Source organism: Lissotriton helveticus, chromosome 5_1 (genome assembly GCF_964261635.1).
Source record: "Lissotriton helveticus chromosome 5_1, aLisHel1.1, whole genome shotgun sequence".
NCBI lineage: Eukaryota > Metazoa > Chordata > Amphibia > Caudata > Salamandridae > Lissotriton > Lissotriton helveticus.
In genome coordinates, this window is record NC_136065.1 from 1,091,953,713 (window position 1) to 1,091,980,234 (window position 26,522).

Consider the following 26,522-nt stretch of genomic DNA (forward strand, 5'->3'; position numbering starts at 1 on the left):
CTATTGAACCTAGACCTGAAACTCTTTACGGGCATCCTGGCAGCCAGACTGGGTCCGCGCTTGCCTGGCATTATCGAACCCGACCAATCGGGCTTCATAACCAATAGGCAATGCAGCGACAAGACCAAACGGCTAATGCACCTCATAGACAAAGCCCATTATAAAGGAATGGACACCTTACTACTCTCAGTCGATGCTGAAAAAGCTTTTGACAGAGTGGATTGGGGCTATTTAGACAAAACCCTAGCACACTTTGGCATAGGAGACCGCTTCCGGGCCTGGGTGGCGAGCTGCTATGACCGTCCTAGATACGTGTTAACGGGATCAGCTCACAACCGTTTGACATCGGGTGAGGCACAAGACAGGGGTGCCCCCTATCGCCCCTACTCTTTGCACTCTATGTCGAGCCCCTGGCACAAAGGATTAGAGACAATCCCGACACATTAGGTATTCCATTTGGTGGAGAACAGCACACTATTAGCCTATATGCGGATGACATCCTGGCGACCCTCGACAAATCCTCACGCTCTGTCCCGGCTTTCCTATGAGAGCTGGAAGAATTTGGTAAAGTCCTAGGCTTTAAAATCAATGTGGGAAAGTCCATGATTCTGCCCCTAGGCCTGAATGAAAACGCACCTGAAAGCACATTTCGAGGGTTTGGGGGTTACGATCCCGAGCCGAGATCCCATACTTGGGGATAACTCGGACACCCTCCACTGAACAAACCATCACGTGGAACTACACCCACCTCATTCCCCAAATTACGCGGGATCTCCGTAGATGGCAGGCACACCCTCTGTCGCTGCTGGGTCGGGTTGCTGCAGTAAAAATGTCCATTTTGCCCAAAATACTTTATATATTCCAGACGATACAGTAGGGCCCCCCATGAGCTACATTTCCACATTACAAAAAGAGATACAACACTTTATATGGGCCGGGAAAAGGCCGAGGATACGTAGAGATTTGGCCCACCAACCCTCAGACGAGGGAGGATTGGGGATCCCCAACTTACTGAGCTATTACAGGGCCACACAACTCCGCTATCTCGTAGAGTGGAGCAGACCTGAGTCGGAAAAGAGGTGGCTCTTTCAGGACAGGGCGATGGAGCGACTTTCCCTGTGGAAAATACCATTCCTGAAACCTTCGGATAGGCCAACGTATCAAAACAAAACCCCCATTACCCGCTCGGTGATGCGAGTGTGGGACACGGTGGCAACCAAACGGAAACTCACCTCCTTTCCCTCGCGCCCCTATTTGATAACCCAGATTTCCACCAGGACTTGAGACACGTTCGTTTCCACAAAGGAGGGCCTCGGCCTGCAAATCCGCAGGACACTTATTTGACCCTAATGGGTTCTTCACCTACACCGACTTGCCCGATTGGTACAATATTAAAGACCCCAAACGGTTCCAATACTTCCAACTCCGCCATTGGTTACTACAGCCCGAAACTCCTCCCCTGGTCAGTAGACGACTCACAGCCTACGAGAAATGGCTTTTATCCAAACACTCCGACCGCAGGCTTATCTCTGAATTAGATCACGTGTTGCGCCCCCCCAGTTTCCACAGGGCGATCGGCTGGGCAGTGAAGATGGGAAGTAGAATTAGGCAGAAACCTCTCTCTGAAGGAATGGCAACAGATCTATTATAGGGTGAACCACACTGCCAGGAACACGGCAAGCCGAGAAGCAGCGGTTAAAGTAGCCATCTACTGGTACTTGACCCCAGCTAGACTACACAACACCAACCCAGATCGTAGCCCTACCTGCTGGAGAGGTTGTGACGAAGTGGGCACGTTGACACAGATACTCTGAGAATGCAGGGAGGTGACTGCGTACTGGACGGCGGGACTGAACGACAGACACTCACTTTGAAACGGAGATACCCTGCTTTCCTGCATACACACTCTTAGGGCTGCCCAACGTGCTTACCTTCCCACTGAAATCTATACGAGGGAAACAAATGGGACTAGCGATGAGTGCAGTCGTCCACCATATCTTATCTTTGTGGGGCACACCGACTCGCCCAACGCGCACAGGACAGGATGGTTACATAAACTATGGTACATTCTTGGAATGGAACGAATACACGCTAACCTAACATCCTCCTCGGCCTCCTTCCACACCATCTGGCGCCCCATACTGTCGCTGTTGGCGCTTGAATTCAATGAAGTCACTTGTCCTAAATACCTCCGCTTGCTTAGACTCACTGACTCTCTACAGACGACAGAGACAACAGAACCCTTGTAAGGGACGATGCATCTCTATTGCCCTAATGCGCATTGGCACACCGGTTCTGGGGATGGTGGGAGGGAGAGTTGGGGGGTGGGGAGTGTCGTTGGTGGTTCTTGGTATATAAAGATCTGCATATCAGCTATCCAAAAGACTACAGCCTCATGCCCTAATGTTGAACGCTTTAGTTTTTCGAGGAGCGATAAGTTGGTAGCCTCGACTATACAGAGACTGTAATTCGAAATATACAGACGAGAAAGGGCCTGATGGGATGCAAAAGAGCAATTGTGGGTTTTACTAAATGTATACTTGATTGCTCAAAAAGCAATAAAATAAAGTTATTAAAAAAAAAGACCAAGCACAGCAGCTCCAACTTTAACAGTCAAAGTTATTTTGAATGCGGTAAATACACTTGAGGACATCAAAGCTCTCAACACAACGCTACAAAAAACTCAAACATGGCTGGCTAAAAAGTATTTTGAAACTAAACTCCCTCAAAACAGAGTTCCTCCTAATCACCCCCCCTCCAACAAATCATTCACCATCCTTGACTGGATGAAGCACCTAACAGCACTCAAAGGGCAGCATCACATTGTCGAATCAGCGAAATCATTAGGTGTGACACTGGACAGAAACCTAAATATGCAGAAACATATGAGCACCTCCACAAAAGGAGCACATTTCTACATGAACACCCTGTGAAAATGTAAACCCTTCCTGCCAGCAAACGACTTCAAACAAGCAGTTCAAGCCCTAGTAATCCCAAGAGTGGAATATAGGTCTGTAACCCTCTGCGGCCTCCCCAGATCGATGACAGCCCCCTAGGAGCCGCTATCAATTCAGCTGCAAGACTCATTACAGGTTCAAAAAGAACATCACACATCTCTCCAGACCTTAGAGCACTCAACTGGCTACCGCTTGAAGCTAGAATTAATCTGAAAATCATATGCATGATGCACAACGCCTTACTCCAGAACTCTCCGAGCTACCTAGCTCTGAAACTGATACTCTCCGCTGGTAACAGAGCATCCAGGAGCACCATGAATCTTCTACTGAAACCACAACGATTGGCCAAGAAAAAGACTTTCAACCGCACCGTCTCAGGAATGGCTCCCAGGATCTGGAATGCTTTGCCCACAGAAACAAGGCTGAACCCTTCTGCTGCCTCCTTCAAAAAAGAAGTGAAAGCAATTCTAATGGCTACATTCACGTGAAATACTTACTTGTGACTGTTTTTTTTAATTACTAGTATGTATTATTGATCACAGTAGATCTGAATCACCTAAATTTGTACTTCACTAGAATTATACTTGTTTCAAACATCTGACATGTAAAGCGCTCTGATCTCCACAAGGGTCTTGTTCGCGCCATATAAATCCTTTAAATAAATTAAAAAAACATGTACTTCACTTAAAGGTTTAAGATACTGCTGTAAAAGTACTATTTGAATATTTCGGAGTAGGTAAGCAATCTCACGATCGCAAGGCCCTAAACTGAGTGATGGTTGCAGTAACAGATCTTATCTCCTAGTCTGAACAGAAGATTCTACCTGCAGAGCAGCCATTGCAGGAATAGGAAATCCGGATACCACTAATGGCGTGGCTAGAAAGGGGCTTAAAGAATCGATCTAGAGATAAGAGGAACTGGAAGACAGCTATAGATAACTTTCCTTGTAAAGAAATGAAACGTATTTAGCCAAGAGCTATGTTTAATGAAATGATGCTATGAAGAAAGGCCATTTTTCAATTTCTATTTTTTCAAATAGGTTTATTTGTGGTATTTCCCGATTGAGGAAAGATGCCTTTGAGAGATTCTCTTCTGAGTGTATGACCATTTCCCAAGCTCCCTTGTTTGAAGAATCTCGGTGGTGTTTTGTACGCTGCTAGGCAAGCTGTTGTTATTGGCCAGTCATGTCTTTTTTTTTTTTAAATCTCTTTATTGAACAAAAGTAGCAATTCACGTGTGTACAATGAACAATGTGACAGGCGCCGAACGGGCCCTAATTGCAGCAGGCATCAGGGAGCCATCAAGCGTACACAACGTAAAGGTAGGTAAGCATGATACAATATACATTGACAGTGATGATTGCAAGGAAAGCACAATGGGAACTGGAGAGACAATGAAGTTTCCAATATAACCTAAAATCAAACAATAAATCATAAGTGTGAGTGCGTGAGAGCAGAGGGGTAAACCAAAAATCGTTAGCAGTATGTAGAGTAGTGGACACTGAGCAAGCTGAGGCAATCAATATAGCAGGTAACAGCAGCAGCGAGGAGGGAGCAATCTCCTAGCCCGTGAAGGCCTTCAATCAGTTCCATACAGACTTTATGTAGTATAAATCTTTATTCGGTAAAATTGATCACCATAAAAGACAACAATATACATTTTAAAATACATTTCATCATGATATACTAGCAACAACAAGGGTTAACCATAATTAAAATACGACTGAACACTATCTCAATTAATAAGACCACGAGCAAAAATACTCCGGGCACTCAGAGTAGGCGGCTTCAAATAGCTCCACTCAGGGTAGATAGTGGCCTTGCAATCTTTCCCAGAGATCTTGATCTAGTAATCCAGGCACTACTTAAAAACTTTGCCACCCCGCATATCAATGGGGTAGATGATAGATCCGTTGTAATCACTCGTAGGGCCGAGCGATGGCACCTCATCCCCAGTCCTTTACAAACTGGTTTCAGCCAGTTTTTCCGAGCAACTTTATACGCGGGGCAGGCAAAAAGAAGATGGGTCACGGACTCTTTAGGGGCCGCACAGCCGGGACAAGATCGTGAGGGGCCGTCCTGATTGGACCATTTTGAAGTAAATTCATGTACCGGGAGGGTGCCGTACCTTAATTTTAAATAGAGGGCCCTGTCTAGCGGCTTGGTTATCAAGTCAAGAAAGGGTTCAAGTTTCCTTACCCACTTACACTCAAGAAAATACTCTGTTAGTGAACCCCCTGTTATACTGCGTGATGCTTCGGCCTGAACCCAATCCCAATATAGTTTCTTGATCACCATTTTGGGCGGGGGCGCTTGAGACTCCCATACATCTCTCAAACCCAATTGGGAGACCAATAGCCTCAGATTTTTCAACCAGCCAATTTTGAACCCAGAATCTAGTAAAATTAGCTCGTCCAGACCTTCGGCATATTTGGCCAGCTCCTTAGTCCTTCTCAGGCGGACCCAAAAGAGCAGTGGGCGCAGCCTCACTATATCCTTTAAAGCACGTCTGCCAAGGTCTAACCGCAGGGGGATCAGCGGGGTGGAAACAGGGAGGGCCACCACATCTCTAAAAAACTTATTTTCTGCTAAGGTTAGCTCATTAACATTGTCGAACCCCCATAATTCGGAGCCGTACAATGCAGCCGGGAGTATCTGGCCATCGTAGATGGCCATTACCGGGGACACTGGTTTACTAATTGATGCCCGGTACTCTCGTAAGGTCACCCCCGACACTCTTTTGTGGCCCAATAGCATTTTAGCCAAATGATCCTTCCAGGTCATTCGGCTATTTATCCGGACCCCTAAATAGTCGAATGCCTCGACCAACTCCAAGGGCGTCCCGTTAAGCAGAAAATTATTTTTAAAATTTTTGGCGGGCGAAAAGGCCATCAGTTTCGTTTTGGTGGTATTGATGGTTAGGCCTCTCTCTGTACAAAAAGAGGTGAATCGCTGCAGAAGTTTTTGCAGGCCTATCGGGGATTTAGCTATCAGTAAGGTGTCGTCAGCAAAGAGCAGAGTCTGAATCTTTTCCCCCGCCAGGGTTGGGGCATCCGTCTCTTCTCCTCTCAGATGGTCCACCACTCCATTCACAAACAGGGAGAAGAGAGTCGGAGCCATGACACACCCTTGACGGACTCCACTCCTCACAGGTACCCTATCTGTCAGTTGGCCCTGTGTACCCCATCTGATCCTAGCGTATGTCCCCTCATGGAGTCTTACAATTAATCTCAAGAGTGAGCCAGGAAAGCCCATACTTTTCAGAATCTCCCACAGTTTAGCACGAGGGACCAGGTCAAAGGCCGTTTTGAGATCTATGAAGGCCATATATAGGCTGCCCTTCTTGATGGTAACTGCCTTCCAATAGATCCCAAACAGCCGAAAGACCTGGTCCATCGTGCCCACCCTCTGGCGAAATCCGGCCTGCAGATGAGAGAGAATACATTCCTCCTCCATCCAGTCGCCCACCCTGACGATAATGACCCTGCCAACCACTTTCTGGATTATGTCTATCAGACTAATCGGTCTGTAGTTGGCAGGGTCGTCTCTTGCCCCCTTCTTGTACACTGTGACCACCTCGGCCCCCTTCCATGAATCTGGCACGGGGTGTCCCTTTACTAACAAATTCATTATGGTGGCTATTAGATTTGCCCAGGCTAGGGGTTCAGCGATCAAGAGGTCCCCAGGGATCCCATCCGGCCCAGCTGCCTTTTTAGGGGTCAAATGTTTAATTGCTGCCACTACTTCAGAGGCCGTAAATAAGCACTCAGTCTCCCCGCCAGGATCCCTTCCCTCCCCACAAGCAACCAAGGGGCCAGTTGTATCTTCACTGCCGCCATACAGAGATGAGAAGTGATTGAACCATTGCAGGCTGGTTATATGGGTTGCTAAAGGCTGTGTTTTACCCTGCCTAGCTCTATTGATTAAATCCCAAAATAACGTCGAATCCCTCCTGCTGACGGCATCTGTTATTTCCCTCCAGTGCTCCTCCTCCCAATCGCGCTTTGCCAGTGCAATTGCTCTCAGGTACTCCCTCCTGGCCGCTCTAACCAGAGTAGGATTCCTTGCGAGCAAGGCAACTGACAAACTTTTCCTCTTCCCCTTGCAGTCCGCCGAATACCATGGATTGCTGGAAATGGGGGGGGTCCTATTTAGTCTAGGGGTTTTCCCTTTAGAGGTGAAATAAAGACTCACTTGGTCTATCGTGCCTTTGTATGCAGAATCGAGTTTTGAGGAAAAGCACGGAGAGCTAGCAACCACCCGATCCATTGCCTCCAAGTCCCTGTACAGGTCTTCGATGGTAGATTTAATGGTCCCTAGCTGGTCTACATTTAACTGAGCCTTATCCCACTTCAATCTACGATTATTTTCGTAAGGGATGATCTCTTTGGTTAATTTCAATGGCGCACTCATCCCTTTCTCTTTAATTTTGCCCCATTTAAAATTGCAACAAAGCGGGTTATGGTCGCTATCCTGGGTGGGTACCACCTCCATATCAATGAGGTGAAGCCACATACTAACGCTCATTAAAATGTAGTCAATTCTGGACGGGGCCGATAGCCTGTTAAAAGTCATTGCGCCTGATATATCAGACCGAGTCCTGCCATTAAGGGCTCTTAATTTGTGCTCCCTAGTAAGGGCATTCAGTTGGATTGCCCTAGCGGACCATTTCCGAATGGGGGGTACCGTCAAGGGGGGGATAGACCACCTGGAGTCGTCCTCCTCAGTACCTAGTGGATCATCACCAAGAAGGGGTTCGAACGTACAATTAAAATCGCCACCCACCATAATTCTGGCTGAGGGAGGGCAATTAGCTAGAGCAGAATCAAGGCTCAATATGGTTGCTGAAGTATTATCCCCCGCAGCCCCTCTAGCGTACACATTAAAAAGTTCAAGCCTAATCCCCTCGATGTGACCCCTAGAAGAAAGGTGCATTAAGTCATTACACTGGGTGTCATTGGAAACCATGTCCCAATCTAGGTCAATTCTTAACCAAACTAAAAGACCTCCTGCTGGTCTACCCTTTCCTCTACTTATCGCTGGGGAAAAGAAGGTGGTATAGCCAGATTTATCAATTGGTAACAGGCACCAAGTTTCCTGAAACAGGCAGACATCGAACTTCTCGATAAATGCATGCCATTCAGGAATGTCTAGCTTCCTTTTTAGCCCAGCTACATTCCAGGAAATAAGGTTTATTACCCTGGGACCCTTGTGCACTAAAGAGGACCCATCCGTGGCCACCCCCCCCAGCTCCAATCCCACACAACTAGATTGGTGGCTATTACTCACACAACAAGATTGCCTGACAGGTTCAGAACAATCAACAGCACTAGACATACCCGGGGCAACAAAAAGAGGCATATTCGAGTGGATGACGTTAGAGACATCTGTGGTTACCTCCTGGGCGTTATCACAAATAATTCCTCCTTGCTGGGGATCCACTCCTTGTCGACCGCAACCCTCCTCCTTGGGCTGTAAACATCAATCGCAGTCCTCCATGCCAGTAAGCTGCGAAAACCTATTGAAGGTATCTAAGGGGGTGAAGGGTCTAAGATGCTCCAATGCACTATTGTGACTTAGGTGATGTCTCTGTGGAATCGTGGACCAACCAGACTGACCATTAGGCTGAAACTGATGCTGGCCAAATACCTGATAAGTACTATTGTAACCAAACTGCTTGGGCCATGGGGCATAAGGCTCTTCCCAATGCTTTGGGGGGTAAGGAACCGGCCTCGGGTAAAAATAGGTTAAGGGCCTAGGTGTAATAGAGTTTCCTCCTCCTGCATATGGCCAGTTTAAAATGTAGTCTACTGCCCGAGGATCTCTAAAATTGACCACCACTAGATCCCCTTCAATATCTTTCCTTATGTTACCCAACCAAGGGATCCGTCTGACATGTACAATATCTCCATCCACATTTGGGGCTATGGGCCTGAATGTCCTCAACCAATGAATTATTTTGTTTTTCAATTGGACATAACCTTCCTTCTTATTGTCTGCTAATGGGGGAACCCCGGTCATGACTACTACATAGGGCACCGCCTGAGGTGGAATTTCCACTTGTGGTACCCTAGTTAAGGGACCTCTGGTGCGCCCCCCTTCCCCCTGTCTCTCACTTCTGTTAACTGGGGGAGCCTTTGTCGTTGGCCTTTGAGGGCCACCTTCTGTCCCAGGTACAGAAATATTCGGGTTCTTTGTGGGGTTTTCTTTATGAATAGCAGGCACCACATTTCCCTGATGCTGAGACGACTGTTTAGACAGCTGGAGTGGAGCAGAGGGGGTAGCTACTGGGGATTTTACAATCTGGATAGACGAAACCCCGGTACAAAGTGTTGGTTGTGTTCCCCCACTCCCCTGGGCCTTGGACACCGTAGCCATACTATTTATGGCAGCCTCTACTAAGGTCAATCTATTTTCGACTTTCCTAAGACTCTCAATCACGGGTAGCAGCAGAGACCTCAGTAAAAGTTCGAAATCCCCTACAGATGGAGAAGGGGTCGATGTGTTTGTAGATAAGGGCCCCTGACTGTTATCTAATACTGCTATATTGGGGACCTCAACAAGCGGAGTAACCACCAATGGTGTTGCCTCAGGTGTTACTGTAGTTGCAACTACCATGGTAGCCCTTACATGTGGTGAGGGTAGTTTAGGGCCTTTGCCAAAGTCTAGATGGGAAATTTTAACTTTGCCTTGTCCCACCCTTGTTTTCCTCCTTTTTTTATTTGGTGGTGGACCGTGTATCTGTGCAACCACTAGTTGCTTAGATTTCATTGTTTTAAGCTTCGGGGGAACAGCAGTGTGGCATGGAATCTGGGAAGGGGAGTCAATCACAATAGGATCAAGGGACATACCAGGGGAAGAGGAGCATTCACGCAGTAAAAGTGGGAAGCCTTCTTGGCTAACGGTTTCCCTCCCAAGGTCAATTAAGTCCCCCTCAGTGAACAAAGAAGCAGGCGCAGAGTCAATAAAGGATCTGTTTTTCAAACTTTCGATTGAACGCCGCCGCTCAGCCCTGCGTTCGGCCATGATCAATTCCTTCTCCCCCTCGGACAGTACTTTGGGAAAGTAATTGTCCAGTGACCCATTGCGAAGTTTGCCCTTCTTCCCAGGTGACCCCCCATCAGGTAGGGTAGCCATTAACTAACCTGTAACACGAGCCCACGAAGTAAATTTTTAGAGAATGGGCCCAGCCCGGCCTACTCTGGCCTACGAGGGCCTCAGAGGGCCGGCCCTTTGCCCGAGCGTCGCCCCGGGCGCTCCCGCGCGCTCCCGCGCAGCGTGATTCGATGGCTTATATGGGCCTGAGACTGGAATAAGATGGGCGGGGCGGTCAGGGAGAGCGGGCCAGGTGACAGGCCGGAGGATTGCCGGGACTCCTGGGAAAGCGAGTCCCGGTTCCTTCGCTCGCAGCCCTGTCTCTCGCTCTCACGCCCAGCTAACTCCTGTGACTCCTGGGCTCCGGTGGCGGCAACAGCGCAGCGGGACCCGCGAAGCGGGTTCCGCAAGTAGTAAGGATAACCTCCCAGCGGCAACAGGAACAAGTACAGCAAACGACCCCAATGTCAATGAAGGGCGGGGATTTTTAAATAGGTGAGCTGGGCGGGGCGGTCAGGGAGAGCGGGCCAGGTGACAGGCCGGAGGATTGCCGGGACTCCTGGGAAAGCGAGTCCCGGTTCCTTCGCTCGCAGCCCTGTCTCTCGCTCTCACGCCCAGCTAACTCCTGTGACTCCTGGGCTCCGGTGGCGGCAACAGCGCAGCGGGACCCGCGAAGCGGGTTCCGCAAGTAGTAAGGATAACCTCCCAGCGGCAACAGGAACAAGTACAGCAAACGACCCCAATGTCAATGAAGGGCGGGGATTTTTAAATAGGTGAGCTGGGCGGGGCGGTCAGGGAGAGCGGGCCAGGTGACAGGCCGGAGGATTGCCGGGACTCCTGGGAAAGCGAGTCCCGGTTCCTTCGCTCGCAGCCCTGTCTCTCGCTCTCACGCCCAGCTAACTCCTGTGACTCCTGGGCTCCGGTGGCGGCAACAGCGCAGCGGGACCCGCGAAGCGGGTTCCGCAAGTAGTAAGGATAACCTCCCAGCGGCAACAGGAACAAGTACAGCAAACGACCCCAATGTCAATGAAGGGCGGGGATTTTTAAATAGGTGAGCTGGGCGGGGCGGTCAGGGAGAGCGGGCCAGGTGACAGGCCGGAGGATTGCCGGGACTCCTGGGAAAGCGAGTCCCGGTTCCTTCGCTCGCAGCCCTGTCTCTCGCTCTCACGCCCAGCTAACTCCTGTGACTCCTGGGCTCCGGTGGCGGCAACAGCGCAGCGGGACCCGCGAAGCGGGTTCCGCAAGTAGTAAGGATAACCTCCCAGCGGCAACAGGAACAAGTACAGCAAACGACCCCAATGTCAATGAAGGGCGGGGATTTTTAAATAGGTGAGCTGGGCGGGGCGGTCAGGGAGAGCGGGCCAGGTGACAGGCCGGAGGATTGCCGGGACTCCTGGGAAAGCGAGTCCCGGTTCCTTCGCTCGCAGCCCTGTCTCTCGCTCTCACGCCCAGCTAACTCCTGTGACTCCTGGGCTCCGGTGGCGGCAACAGCGCAGCGGGACCCGCGAAGCGGGTTCCGCAAGTAGTAAGGATAACCTCCCAGCGGCAACAGGAACAAGTACAGCAAACGACCCCAATGTCAATGAAGGGCGGGGATTTTTAAATAGGTGAGCTGGGCGGGGCGGTCAGGGAGAGCGGGCCAGGTGACAGGCCGGAGGATTGCCGGGACTCCTGGGAAAGCGAGTCCCGGTCCCTTCGCTCGCAGCCCTGTCTCTCGCTCTCACGCCCAGCTAACTCCTGTGACTCCTGGGCTCCGGTGGCGGCAACAGCGCAGCGGGACCCGCGAAGCGGGTTCCGCAAGTAGTAAGGATAACCTCCCAGCGGCAACAGGAACAAGTACAGCAAACGACAGACTTTATTCAATGTACACCTGCACAGCGCCCTTACGCCCAGCCGGGAACGCTGTAGGGCAGCGGGTGTCACACAGTGACCGGGTAGATAGACGCAGTGATTTCTCCCTGAGCAGTCTAGCCCACACCCTCCAGGACAATGGATGCAATCGATCGAGCCTGCGATTCTTGGGTCAACTTCGCAATGTATGTGCGGTACGGCTCCCAAATATCCAATGGCCGGGATGCAGAGGGAAGCTGCCCAGAGTATTCAGCACTGTTCGCATTGCATTGGGCCAAGCTGCGGAGCCAAGCGTGTATAGTGGGGGGTCGCCTAGCGCACCAGTGTAATGCAATCTCTTGTTTGGCTAAAAGTGCAAGACCATTGTGAGGTGGCCGGAGTAAGCGGAAAAATGACAGACTTGTGCCAGTTCACACAAAGGCCCGAAAATTCGCCAAATCTGGTTATTTCCAGCAGCAAGGGCTCCAGATTCGTGTGCGGAGTTCGGACATACAATATTGTGGCATCCGCATATAGGGAAATTAAGAGCGGGCCAGTGCGAAACTGGAGTCCTCGGTGGAGGTGGGACTCTTGAAGGTGACGAACCAAAGGGTCCATAGCCAGGATGAACAACAAAGGGGACAACGGGCAGCCCTGGCGGGTGCCACGGGAAAGGGAGAAGTTAGCTGTGATAGTGTCATTTAAACGAATCCGGGCAGTCGGCGTAGTGTACAGCAGCTCGACAGTTGCCACAAACAATTCCGGCATGCCCATGCGGCGCATGACCAATAGGAAAAAGGGCCATTCTAAAGTGTCGAACGCCTTTTCGGTGTCTAAAAACACCGCTGCAGCTGGGGTGGCCGGGTCGATCCTGTGTAGAACCGAAAATAGTGTGCGCAAGTTCAGAGATGTAGACCTATGTGGTACGAAGCCAGATTGGGCAGGGGAGATAACAGATTCCATCAGTAGGGACAGTCGGATCGCCAGGGCTTTGGCTAAGATCTTATAATCTAAGTTCAGCAAAGATAAGGGCCTGTAGGAGCTACACAGGGAAGCATCGCGGTCTGGCTTGGGGAGAAGAACAATCACAGCCTCTCTGAGTGTGGGAGGGAGAATGCCAGATTCAAGCGCCTCCGCATAGACCTCCACTAGTTTCGGCACCAATTCTTCTTTATATTCCTTATAAAAATCGTCCGAGTAGCTGTCCAGACCGGGGGCCGAGGAGCTACGCAGTGAGTCGATGGCCTCGACAATGCTGTCAGGGGTTATAGGCATAGCTAGGAAGTCTTGCATATACCTCTCGAGGTACACCATGGCAATCTCGTTTATGTAAGGGCCAGGGTCGCGTCGCTCATCTGCTAGCGAGGAAGTATATAAAGTCTTGTAGTACTGCAAAAAGGTGTCGCAGATAGCAGGGGTGGAGTAGTGTCGTGTGCCATGCACGTCTACAACTTCTGAGATATAGGCTGCCTGGTGAGGAGGGCGGAGCATTTGTGCAAGGTGCCTGCCCGGTCTCTCTCCCTCGCCGTACTGACGAGCCGTGTGGTGTTTACCTAAAAAGTGCAGTTCTTTGTCAGCAGTAATTGGCCAGCCATGTCTTGAATCTCCATGTCACAAAGTTTGAAATTTTCTTGATAAGTGCTTTTACCTCTTCGGCAGAAAAATGATTTTCCTATTTTCAGTTAAATAAAGGTTGCATGGCAAATTGGACTGATCTGGATTCAGTTTTGTTATTGGTCTACTGCATGCAAAATGATCTATCAAATGATCAAGGGTTGTCAGTAGGTGAGACTTTAAAATAGTCTTGCTTATTATTTATCAAGTATTGTGACAGGTTGCAAATCATCTCAATCAAAGCTTAAGTCCTACAGCAGAGTTTGAGGAATATGGCCTGGCAATCAAGAGTTGGGTTGGCAAATTCAAACAGCTTTCTCAGTCTACAGAAAACAGGTATGATTTGGCTCTATGGAAGCAACATTATTTTCCCCATGTCAGCTCTTTCCTACTGAAGCACAAAAAGTTATGGTATACCTTAAGGTCCTCAGCAAGAGGGTTTCAAAAGGGTTTATCAGGAGAGGTGTAATATGCAAACATTTTCATTAGCAGACTGAGTATAAATTGGAGCAGTCTAGTGTCTCTCGCTCTCTCTCAAGGTCCAACATGACACAGCTTTGTAATGCTTGCATTCAACAACAGTGAGGTGACTGGGAGCACAGTATGTAATCATAGCCCACAATTTCTCACTCCACCGCAGCACCCCCAATTTTACTAACACATTTAAATTAAGCCATAAACAGGGTGAATACATGAAAACAGAATAATGGGCAAGGGATGGAGAGTGGGAGACCATGCAAAATTCTGAAGGGTTTTTAGTGATCAAAGTGATTTCTAGAAGGGAGGTAATTAAGCTATTACAGGATTATTCCAAGTCGAGCAGACAATGGCTTGGCTGGTTCGTGGCACTATGGGTGCATTCTAGATAGTCTTTTAAGGAATTGAGAATCAGATTCTCAATGCAGGATCTAGTTAGTCTTTTAAAATGTATTAGATAATACAAATCATTTTCATGAAATAATATTTTAGTTGTTTAGCACTTCATGATAACTCACATTTGTGAATCATCCATGATACAGAAGTACATTCAGAATTAGTGACAATGGCATACAAGCAACACTGGCTATAGTAGTGCTCTCTATACAAGGGTTAGTATCCCTAATAGTATTGTGGGCAGTAGTACCATCAGCATTAGTAGTACCAATGGAATGTGTCTATTTACTAACAGCAACAGATGGGAAGGTACGTATTTTTTAGAGATACAGGTCTAGGGAGGGTCGACTTCCAAACTCATGTGGGAAAGTAGCAGAGAATAGAACTACAAGATAAATACGCCTGCAATGTGGGTGAAGGGTTGCGTATCATCAGGAACAGAAAATAAATGTCAAGGCATTTTAAACAAAAAAGCACAAGTTTTGGATGGACTCGGTTTAAAGAAAAGTTACCTGATATTATAGAGAGGTTGTGTCTGATGAACAACAATGTTGCACTTGGGGCATCTGTTACTGTACCAGAAATGTTTCACAATGCAGCTTTTACAAACTAGAAGAAAAAAATATTGTAGTTTAATATACTAGAAATTTTAATATTTTAAAGAACGTAGGATACTATTACAAATCACCAAAGAGTCATTTTATGATTTTTCATGCACACTATCCTATGCTGTAGCGCACAGGGAAAAGGGCAAAGATGACAACCTAGTCTGCAGACAGTACATATGTTCTTTGCTGTGGTCTCTGAAGAACCATTCTTTAATGGAACAGCGGTTTTATAAGGATCCATGATCCAAATGCATATTACAATGATGGTTTGAAATGGTGCAGTGTTGATTTGTTTACAATGTGAAATTGTACATCTCAACAAGAGTGGGGCTATCTCCAGTGAGAGACTGACACGCTGTTCTTGCATTTTAGGCGTTATAATTGTGAAAAAGGTACCAGACACTTTTTTTAACCTCAGATTCCTAGATAAGTTGTTCAGTTCTGTTAAACCATGGCTGGTCACATAGAAATCTACAGTAAATAATGTTTCACTTCACCATTGCTTTGTTTTGAACAACTTAGCAGGGAGGCGTGATTTTACTGTTTGTCTTTTCCTTCTCCAGTGATTAGCCATACTTTTTAAGGGTCTCAGAAAGAGGATAATAAGTAAAATCCCTCAAGGAGGAGAACTTCATTGGATAGATGAATGTCACCTGGAACAGAGAAGAGGTCAGCTAAGTGACCTTTGCATTAAAAGGCCCATTAAGATGTGGAAAGCAGCATTTCATTCCGGAAGGCCCCGGGCCCCAGTTGGTTTTCAGCCACCTTCTACAAAACATATGCTTTCATGTTGATGGAGCATCTCCTGCGGGTCTTCAACTATTTCTTAACATCCAAAATAGCGACGTACATGATGCTGGGATCCCATATTATTCTCCTCCAGAAACCCGATAAGGCTCCAATGCTCTGTTTATCTTATTAGCCAATTGCACTATTGAATAGTGACGTTAAGATCAAATTGATACTGATGGCTCAGCTTCAGAATATTTGGATCAGCAATGCCACTCCCCAGCAATCAGGCTTCATCAAGAATAGGTAGGAGAATGACAACACAAGACTGACAGTGGCGATAATGGAGGTGGCAGAGCGCTGTCGCCAGCCCATCCCACTGAATGCAGAGAAGGCTTTCAACAGGGTGGACTGGGCATACCTGTCAAAAGTGCTGGACAAAGTCCACTTGGGTCCTACATCCAGGCAAACTACCAAAACCCACCAGTTAAACTTAAAATTAATGGAGCCTTCACAGCAGACATCCACCTGACAAGGGACAGAAGACAGGGGGGCCCGTTATCCCTCTAATCTTTACCTTGGCCATGGAACCCTTAGTGGCCAAGATCCAGAATAATCTTGAAATCCATGGTATGAATGTGGAGTGCAAAGAGCACAAACTAGCCCTCTTCGCAAATGATATCTTATTTTGTAACTGATCCAGAAACAACAAACCAGGCAATTGTTAGTGGAATTAGACCGCTTTGCTTTAGTATCAGACTTTAAAATTAAGTGCCTCAAATCCCAGGGACTAGGTGTAGCAAACCCACAGGGCCAACTACGAGAACCCATTCAATGTGGCAGATTTACATGGGCTGAGGTGGCCATAAGTTCATGGGGGTTTCACCTGCCAACTCACATGAGAGCCCTACATGATATTAACATCCCTCTGCTGATCACAGCTATATTGAAGGAACAGTATAGGTGGGGCAAATTAGATATAGCACAGCTTGGCTAACTAAATAGCCTCAAAATGTATTCCATACCCAGTCTTATATATGTCCTGCAAACTCACTCTCTCACACTCCCTGAAGCAACACAATCCCTAATCTGTAGAAAAATGCTAAATTTTGTTTGGGAGGGCAAATCTCTACAGGTGGCAAAATCCTCCCTCTTCCGGTCCACTGCTGAGGAAAGACTGGGTTTCCCAGAAGGAACGACGTACATGCTGGCGGCTCAACTACGCCCTTCTCTCTACTGGAACCATGACCCTGGGGGAAAATCCATGGGTACAAGTGACACAAGACTTCTTGCCTGTCCCCCTTAGGAATCTTTTATGGCTTCCTACCACTGCCTGAACACGCTTTCCTCCTCCCCTGCCTATAACAGCCAAGGGTATAGCTCAGCTCTATTTCTACATTTTAAATCTTAACCCCCCCCACATCGAAACATCCATACGTTGCACAGTGGGAGAGGAAATTAGATGTAGACATTCCAGAGGAGACTTGGAAGGCTATATGGCAGAGGGTTTCAAGTCCTCAATATGTCTATGTTATAAGGAGAATACCTATAAAATACTGACACGTTGGTACCCGATTCCTGTGCGCCTGGACCAGATGTTTTGTGGTTCAGAGTTGTGATGGAAGGTTTGTGGTGATAGGGACACTTTTCTACACAACTCGTGGACATGCACAATGGATCCGGGGCTTCTGGAACGGAGTTCTGCTCAAGATTTGTTCCATACCAAATGTATCCTTACCCCACTATCCACTTCCAATTCTCCTGGGAGACCCGGGGGAATAAAGATTATACCCATGACGACCTGGCACACGTTATGCATTAAAATAATTTAAATCCTATTTCTTTTCACATTTCTGCATTGCCAATTACACTGTGGCTTTACCAACTAAGCTTGTATTAAAAGACCGTCACGGTCCTAATTAACGTCTTTAGACATTACTAATGGATGTCCATTGCTTGGATTATCCCAGCCAAGACAGACTTTTCAAGTTGTTGGATGATATCGGTGGTGTGCAGCCTGAGTCCTATTGCACAGTAATCTAGGGGACCCCCCTCATAGGCATACCATCCCACTTAGGGAATCTGACTTAGGAGTTGCTTAAATTCATAAGAACAAGGGATGTGTCCTAGCAATTCGGACTGGACACTATAGGGGTCAGGCCAAGGTTGGCTTGCATATGTCTGGAAAACAACAATGGTCCCTGGCAGCAAGACAAAATAATTGCAAATGAATATAGACTCAGTCAGTTCTATATTATGGAAGACATGCCCAGCCGGGCAGAGGTCCTCAAAATTTATATTTAAATCAAAGTTTTACAAAACACAATAACACCTTCAACAATTCACGTGCGTGGGGCACAACCTGTACCCAGCCACAACAATACACGAACAACATACATAGAAGGGCTTGTAAGGCAAAATCAACAAACTCTGAAAAGTTCAAATTTAGACAGAGAATTTCTTATAGGTACCATTACACATTTTCTGTAACAAGTAATATCACAGGTATATGGTACACACTGGGTCGACGACGTTTCGGACCCCTTACTAAATGATGGGGTCCATCATCAGGACAAAACAATGGTTGCCTTTTTAGTTTAAAAGCCTCTTTTGCCTAAAAAGAAGAAAGAGGGACAGAAAAAATACATTAAGTTCTCACGCACATAATGATAGTGACTATCAGGCCGATTTACCAGCATCCAGGTGGAGACAGCGAGTGACATCGATAATAGTGTCCCCAGGTTTGTGGCTAAGTGAGGAGGCACATTCTCTGGCGCATAGTAAGGTGAATAGGAGCGAGTGAGTGATATTAAGACTAAAGCTCCGAGTGGCAAGCAGATCAAATAACATAAGGCGCGGTGATACCAAGGAACATCAAGGAAGAAGTGCAACAATATATTTTTATATTTGTAGAACTTGTCAGCAAAAAAGTAAAGAAGTAAAAAACGGCGCAGTGATACGAGGTGAGTTGTGAAGATGTGGCTACAACAGGGTAGAAGTAAAAGGCTCACCAGAGGGGTAAAGGTACTGGAGCTCAATTAGACGCGGGATCACTTCAAGTATAATTGGTAATCCGCTAGAACTGGTATGTCTAGATGAAGGGAGGGATTAGCGTTTTAGGGCTGGGACCAACCATCTATCAAGGTAATTTACCGTAAAATGGAGGCGTCTTACCAATGATGCAGATTATATATTAATATTTTGGAATCCAGGGCAATTGAATTAAGAGCTCGCAGGACGAGCGCGCAGACAAGGCCCAAACAGGGAGGTATTATCCACTTGGTCGGATCATCTAGAAGAAAAGGGGGTGCACACGCTTATGGAAGGGGACAGGCGGACGCAATTTAATTAGGCGGTCAAAAGGATCTTTAAACGGCGGCTTACCAGTGGATCAAGGATGCTAAATCGAGGGTCCGGAAGTTGAGGAGTATAATCTTGCATCCACATGTACCTATGTACAATTAATGTTATAAGTGTGGATCAAATCAAAGGTAGACTAGGCAGGCGAGCAGTCTAGGCAATTACTCGTGAAACGAGCAGTGCTTACCTTGTGCGCCGGGTAATACCGGGAGCGCCGCGTCGCGCTGGGATCCTGGAACCAGGGGGCCTGCCGGTAAAGGGAAGGGATTAGCGGACAAGGGAATACAAAGGGGCCCGGTGTAGCGCGGGACTATCAAGACGTCCAGGCGGCATGTCCTATGCTTACCGGATCAGTCGGCAACCTCGATTTCCTGGTTGGGCGGGTCATGTGAGCCCAACAGTTTTATCATATCCAGCCATTGGCTGAATAGTGGGCATGAAAATAAAGAAAGGACCAGGGCTTGGAGGCCATCTTAGGAAGGGGAGTGAAAGCCATAGATAGGTAGGAACAGTGTGCAGGGGAAGATAGTGCAACGTGGTGACATCTGTGTGAGAGAATACCAATTGTGACAATTACAGTAACATTAAAATTAGAGTACATTATTTACAATCTCTGCAAGGCCAGAAAGTTTCACTTTTCTCTTCTCAATTAGAGATCATAAATCAGATTAATGTGGTCCAGTCCTCTTGCTGGTTAAGACCAGAGTTCAGGCTATCTGTCCTTATGATCCATTTTAACTCCTCTTTATTGAGCAGGAGATCTAGGTCGCCTCCTCTCGGTGGTAATGTCACTTGGTTTATGACCGTCCAGCGGATATCATTTTCCGTGTGCTCCTTAGAAGTGAAATGTTCGACCAAAGGGGCGTTGGGTGTCTTACAACGTGTTCTGCTCCGATGTTGGGAAATCCGTAACTTGACTTTCTGCTTGGTTTGTCCAACATAAATAAGATCACATGGACATAAGATTGCATATACAACGTTAGAACTATTGCAGTTTGTAAACGTCTTCAACACATTCTTGGTTTCCTTGTAAACAAATTCTTTAGTCTCAACAGTGAAATCACATACCACACATGTTCCACATTTCGCATGACCCCTAAGTGGTGTCATGGCCCAGTGATCATTAATCGTTCTTTTAAGTGGGGTAGGTGATGGTAAAGCTGCCCTCACTAAATGATCTTTGATATTTTTGCTTTTTCTAAATGCAAACAATGGGCGTTCCCAGTTCAGTTGCCCCGAGTTTAGAATGTGCCAATTTTTCTTGATGGATTTTGTGACTTTATGGGAAATGCTGGAAAAGGTGGTGACACACACCAATTTGTCTGTAGTAGGTTTGGGTTTGTTGACCAGGAGGCACTCGCGTGGGCAATACCATGCACGCTTCATAGAGGTTTTTATGAGGCGGCGCGGGTAGCCTCTATGTCTCAACTTAGTTGCTAAGAGACTAGCTTCATGGAAGTAGTCTTCTTTGTGGAAATTGTTCCTTCTCAACCGGAGGAACTGCGAATAAGGTAAACTATCTTTTAGGGCCCTAGGGTGGCAACTATTATAGCTTAAGAGCGTGTTTTTCTCTGTAGGTTTGTGGTATAAGGAGGTGTAAAGTAGGCCATTCTCATGCTGGATGTTTAAGTCCAAGAAAGGAATAGAAGTTTTGCTATGAGTAAGTGTAAAGGTGAGTCCACTGCAGTTATTGTTAAGCCAATGTAGTAGGGCTGGGAAGGCTTCGATGTCATTACCCCATATCATGAAGACATCATCTATATAACGTCTCCATGTAAGGATGCCTTGGTGAAATGGGTTACTGTCTACTAGAATTGTGTTGCATTCCAACCAGTCCATATACAGAATGGCTAACGTTGGAGCAAAAATAGCTCCCATGCTGGTTCCACGGACCTGTTGGAAATACTGGTTATCATATGTGAAGAAATTTTGCGTGAGACAAATTTCAAGGAGCTGAATTATGAAAAGTGTAGGAACCCTGTGGGGACGAGTTCTCTGATCAAGGATGGTCTCCATTACCAATAAAGATTCTCTCTGGGGGATGTTCGTATATAATGATTCAACATCGAGGGTACAGAGGGTCTCAATATTCTGGTTAAATGGATAATTCTCAACAAGGTTAATCATGTGAGTGCTGTCTTTTATATAGCATCTGGTCGTAGGGACAAAGTCCTTTAGGAAAAAATTCACGTAGTGGCCCAAAGGTTCCAAAACCGAGCCACAACCCGATACAATCGGGCGGCCTGGAGGCTGGTCTGGGCACTTATGTACTTTAGGCAAAGTGTAAATTACCGGTGTTCTTGGATTGGGGGTGTTAAGGAAATCATACTCATGTTTACTCAAGTATCCATTATCACGAGCTTCAGTAGTGATCACTCTGATTAGGCCTTGGATTTCTTTGGTGGGGTTTGTAGGGAGCCTACAGTAGTGGTCCGTGTTGGATACTTGGCGTAATAGCTCACTTTTGTAGTTGTCAATGTCTTGCAATACAATCCCTCCACCCTTATCAGCTGGCTTGATGATTAGGCTGGGATTGTTCTTAAGTGTTGAAATGGCAGATTTCTCATCCACAGAAATATTATATGGTACAAAGATGTGAGATTTTGCCAAATCGGTGGTTTCTTTAAGAACCACCTTCTCAAATGTTAAGATTTCCTTGGGAATCATACCAGCCACTGGGGAAAATCTGGAGGGTGGTCTGAAGGGTGTGGACACTGGTTTAGGGTCACTTGGGTTAAGTTCAAAGTAGGCCCGCATCCTAACTTTCCGAAAGAATGTCATGAGTTCGGACTGTAGGTCAAGGAAGTTTGGGTAAGTGGTAGGGACAAAGGATAGCCCCTTACTAAGGACAGAGATTTCATGGGAAGACAATATATGGTTTGACAGATTAAACAGAGGAATAGTAGGTTCTGTATTTTCAGACTCTGTTACCATTGGTAGGGTTTGTTCCGGGTCTGTCGCTCTCCCGGGGGGTTCTGCCATCGTGCCTGTTGTTTCACCCGACCTCTTTTGGGGGGTTCTTGCTGGCCTCTGGCTAAAAAATGGTTTTGGTGTCTTTGCGGCCCGCCACTCGGGCCTTCCCCCCCGTCTGAATTATCTGAGGAGTCAGCTGACGAGTCGGTGAACCCAACCACCGTGTTCCTTCTGTTGAAGCGACCCCAAGGCCTAGGTGTCGGTTGATTTTGATTAAAGTTACGATTTGTATAGAAGTCCTTCTGAAGGTAAGGGTATGCGCGTTCAGAAGTGAATGATTTAATATCTTTCTTAACTTTATTGGCCTTCTTATTTTGTTCAATTCTATGGAACTCCTGTACCGTTTTTTCAATTTTTTCCAGGAGTTTTTTGGCTTCAGTATTAGTATTCTTTTCAGATATTTGTTTCTCTAAATCTTTGATTATCTCATCCAGTTTTTTAAGTTCCTCAGAGGCAGTATCAATCCCTAGGACCAACCAGTGTCGGGAGCAAGTAGTGCCTATATTGCTAAATACTTGAATATACTTCGGATTGTCAGTAAACACCCCTGGTATGTTTCTAACCTGGAGACCTAATGGAATCGTATTGGACCTTAAGTAATCTGTTAGCATAATAGTCATAAGTTCTAATCGAACATATTTCTTTTTTTGTTTTTCCAAATCATCACTCAGATTAGTACTTGCAATCGTAGTTGGTTCCTCTAAATCAGTGAATAGAGAGGGGCCTTCACAGATTTTTTGAATATACTCTAGTGAATAAAGGGGGGCGTCGTTAGACATAACAAGGTGTAGTGAGCAGTGATGTGAACCACAGGGGGGTGGAAGGGCAGGGAGGAGGGGACCCACTTAGGTGAAGTGGAAGGGAACAAGGAAACCCTTGCAATCAAGCGATTGCGCACAATATCTATTTCAAACAACAAGGGGACCCCAATTAGTATCAGCGAGGGACCTCGGGGAGCTAAGTTATATGGAAAACAACAATGGTCCCTGGCAGCAAGACAAAATAATTGCAAATGAATATAGACTCAGTCAGTTCTATATTATGGAAGACATGCCCAGCCGGGCAGAGGTCCTCAAAATTTATATTTAAATCAAAGTTTTACAAAACACAATAACACCTTCAACAATTCACGTGCGTGGGGCACAACCTGTACCCAGCCACAACAATACACGAACAACATACATAGAAGGGCTTGTAAGGCAAAATCAACAAACTCTGAAAAGTTCAAATTTAGACAGAGAATTTCTTATAGGTACCATTACACATTTTTTGTAACAAGTAATATCACAGGTATATGGTACACACTGGGTCGACGACGTTTCGGACCCCTTACTAAATGATGGGGTCCATCATCAGGACAAAACAATGGTTGCCTTTTTAGTTTAAAAGCCTCTTTTGCCTAAAAAGAAGAAAGAGGGACAGAAAAAATACATTAAGTTCTCACGCACATAATGATAGTGACTATCAGGCCGATTTACCAGCATCCAGGTGGAGACAGCGAGTGACATCGATAATAGTGTCCCCAGGTTTGTGGCTAAGTGAGGAGGCACATTCTCTGGCGCATAGTAAGGTGAATAGGAGCGAGTGAGTGATATTAAGACTAAAGCTCCGAGTGGCAAGCAGATCAAATAACATAAGGCGCGGTGATACCAAGGAACATCAAGGAAGAAGTGCAACAATATATTTTTATATTTGTAGAACTTGTCAGCAAAAAAGTAAAGAAGTAAAAAACGGCGCAGTGATACGAGGTGAGTTGTGAAGATGTGGCTACAACAGGGTAGAAGTAAAAGGCTCACCAGAGGGGTAAAGGTACTGGAGCTCAATTAGACGCGGGATCACTTCAAGTATAATTGGTAATCCGCTAGAACTGGTATGTCTAGATGAAGGGAGGGATTAGCGTTTTAGGGCTGGGACCAACCATCTATCAAGGTAATTTACCGTAAAATGGAGGCGTCTTACCAATGATGCAGATTATATATTATTATTTTGGAATCCAGGGCAATTGAATTAAGAGCTCGCAGGACGAGCGCGCAGACATCTAGCGGATTACCAATTATACTTGAAGTGATCCCGCGTCTAATTGAGCTCCAGTACCTTTACCCCTCTGGTGAGCCTTTTACTTCTACCCTGTTGTAGCCACATCTTCACAACTCACCTCGTATCACTGCGCCGTTTTTTACTTCTTTACTTTTTTGCTGACAAGTTCTACAAATATAAAAATATATTGTTGCACTTCTTCCTTGATGTTCCTTGGTATCACCGCGCCTTATGTTATTTGATCTGCTTGCCACTCGGAGCTTTAGTCTTAATATCACTCACTCGCTCCTATTCACCTTACTATGCGCCAGAGAATGTGCCTCCTCACTTAGCCACAAACCTGGGGACACTATTATCGATGTCACTCGCTGTCTCCACCTGGATGCTGGTAAATCGGCCTGATAGTCACTATCATTATGTGCGTGAGAACTTAATGTATTTTTTCTGTCCCTCTTTCTTCTTTTTAGGCAAAAGAGGCTTTTAAACTAAAAAGGCAACCATTGTTTTGTCCTGATGATGGACCCCATCATTTAGTAAGGGGTCCGAAACGTCGTCGACCCAGTGTGTACCATATACCTGTGATATTACTTGTTACAAAAAATGTGTAATGGTACCTATAAGAAATTCTCTGTCTAAATTTGAACTTTTCAGAGTTTGTTGATTTTGCCTTACAAGCCCTTCTATGTATGTTGTTCGTGTATTGTTGTGGCTGGGTACAGGTTGTGCCCCACGCACGTGAATTGTTGAAGGTGTTATTGTGTTTTGTAAAACTTTGATTTAAATATAAATTTTGAGGACCTCTGCCCGGCTGGGCATGTCTTCCATAATATAGAACTGACTGAGTCTATATTCATTTGCAATTATTTTGTCTTGCTGCCAGGGACCATTGTTGTTTTCCATATAACTTAGCTCCCCGAGGTCCCTCGCTGATACTAATTGGGGTCCCCTTGTTGTTTGAAATAGATATTGTGCGCAATCGCTTGATTGCAAGGGTTTCCTTGTTCCCTTCCACTTCACCTAAGTGGGTCCCCTCCTCCCTGCCCTTCCACCCCCCTGTGGTTCACATCACTGCTCACTACACCTTGTTATGTCTAACGACGCCCCCCTTTATTCACTAGAGTATATTCAAAAAATCTGTGAAGGCCCCTCTCTATTCACTGATTTAGAGGAACCAACTACGATTGCAAGCACTAATCTGAGTGATGATTTGGAAAAACAAAAAAAGAAATATGTTCGATTAGAACTTGTGACTATTATGCTAACAGATTACTTAAGGTCCAATACGATTCCATTAGGTCTCCAGGTTAGAAACATACCAGGGGTGTTTACTGACAATCCGAAGTATATTCAAGTATTTAGCAATATAGGCACTACTTGCTCCCGACACTGGTTGGTCCTAGGGATTGATACTGCCTCTGAGGAACTTAAAAAACTGGATGAGATAATCAAAGATTTAGAGAAACAAATATCTGAAAAGAATACTAATACTGAAGCCAAAAAACTCCTGGAAAAAATTGAAAAAACGGTACAGGAGTTCCATAGAATTGAACAAAATAAGAAGGCCAATAAAGTTAAGAAAGATATTAAATCATTCACTTCTGAACGCGCATACCCTTACCTTCAGAAGGACTTCTATACAAATCGTAACTTTAATCAAAATCAACCGACACCTAGGCCTTGGGGTCGCTTCAACAGAAGGAACACGGTGGTTGGGTTCACCGACTCGTCAGCTGACTCCTCAGATAATTCAGACGGGGGGGAAGGCCCGAGTGGCGGGCCGCAAAGACACCAAAACCATTTTTTAGCCAGAGTCCAGCAAGAACCCCCCAAAAGAGGTCGGGTGAAACAACAGGCACTATGGCAGAACCCCCCGGGAGAGCGACAGACCCGGAACAAATCCTACCAATGGTAACAGAGTCTGAAAATACAGAACCTACTATTCCTCTGTTTAATCTGTCAAACCATATATTGTCTTCCCATGAAATCTCTGTCCTTAGTAAGGGGCTATCCTTTGTCCCTACCACTTACCCAAACTTCCTTGACCTACAGTCCGAACTCATGACATTCTTTCGGAAAGTTAGGCTGCGGGCCTACTTTGAACTTAACCCAAGTGACCCTAAACCAGTGTCCACACCCTTCAGACCACCCTCCAGATTTTCCCCAGTGGCTGGTATGATTCCCAAGGAAATCTTAACATTTGAGAAGGTGGTTCTTAAAGAAACCACCGATTTGGCAAAATCTCACATCTTTGTACCATATAATATTTCTGTGGATGAGAAATCTGCCATTTCAACACTTAAGAACAATCCCAGCCTAATCATCAAGCCAGCTGATAAGGGTGGAGGGATTGTATTGCAAGACATTGACAACTACAAAAGTGAGCTATTACGCCAAGTATCCAACACGGACCACTACTGTAGGCTCCCTACAAACCCCACCAAAGAAAT

General features: G+C 46.3%; 1 protein-coding gene across 1 annotated transcript in view; it reads right to left on the bottom strand.

The window, feature by feature from the left end:
* Window positions 1-26,522, bottom strand: part of PCGF6 (polycomb group ring finger 6) — a 287,484-nt gene that overhangs the window by 225,719 nt on the left and 35,243 nt on the right. The window contains exon 3 of the mRNA XM_078643692.1: window positions 14,881-14,977. Within this exon, the coding sequence (XP_078499818.1) occupies window positions 14,881-14,977 (97 nt within the window). The remainder of the gene's footprint in view (window positions 1-14,880; window positions 14,978-26,522) is intronic.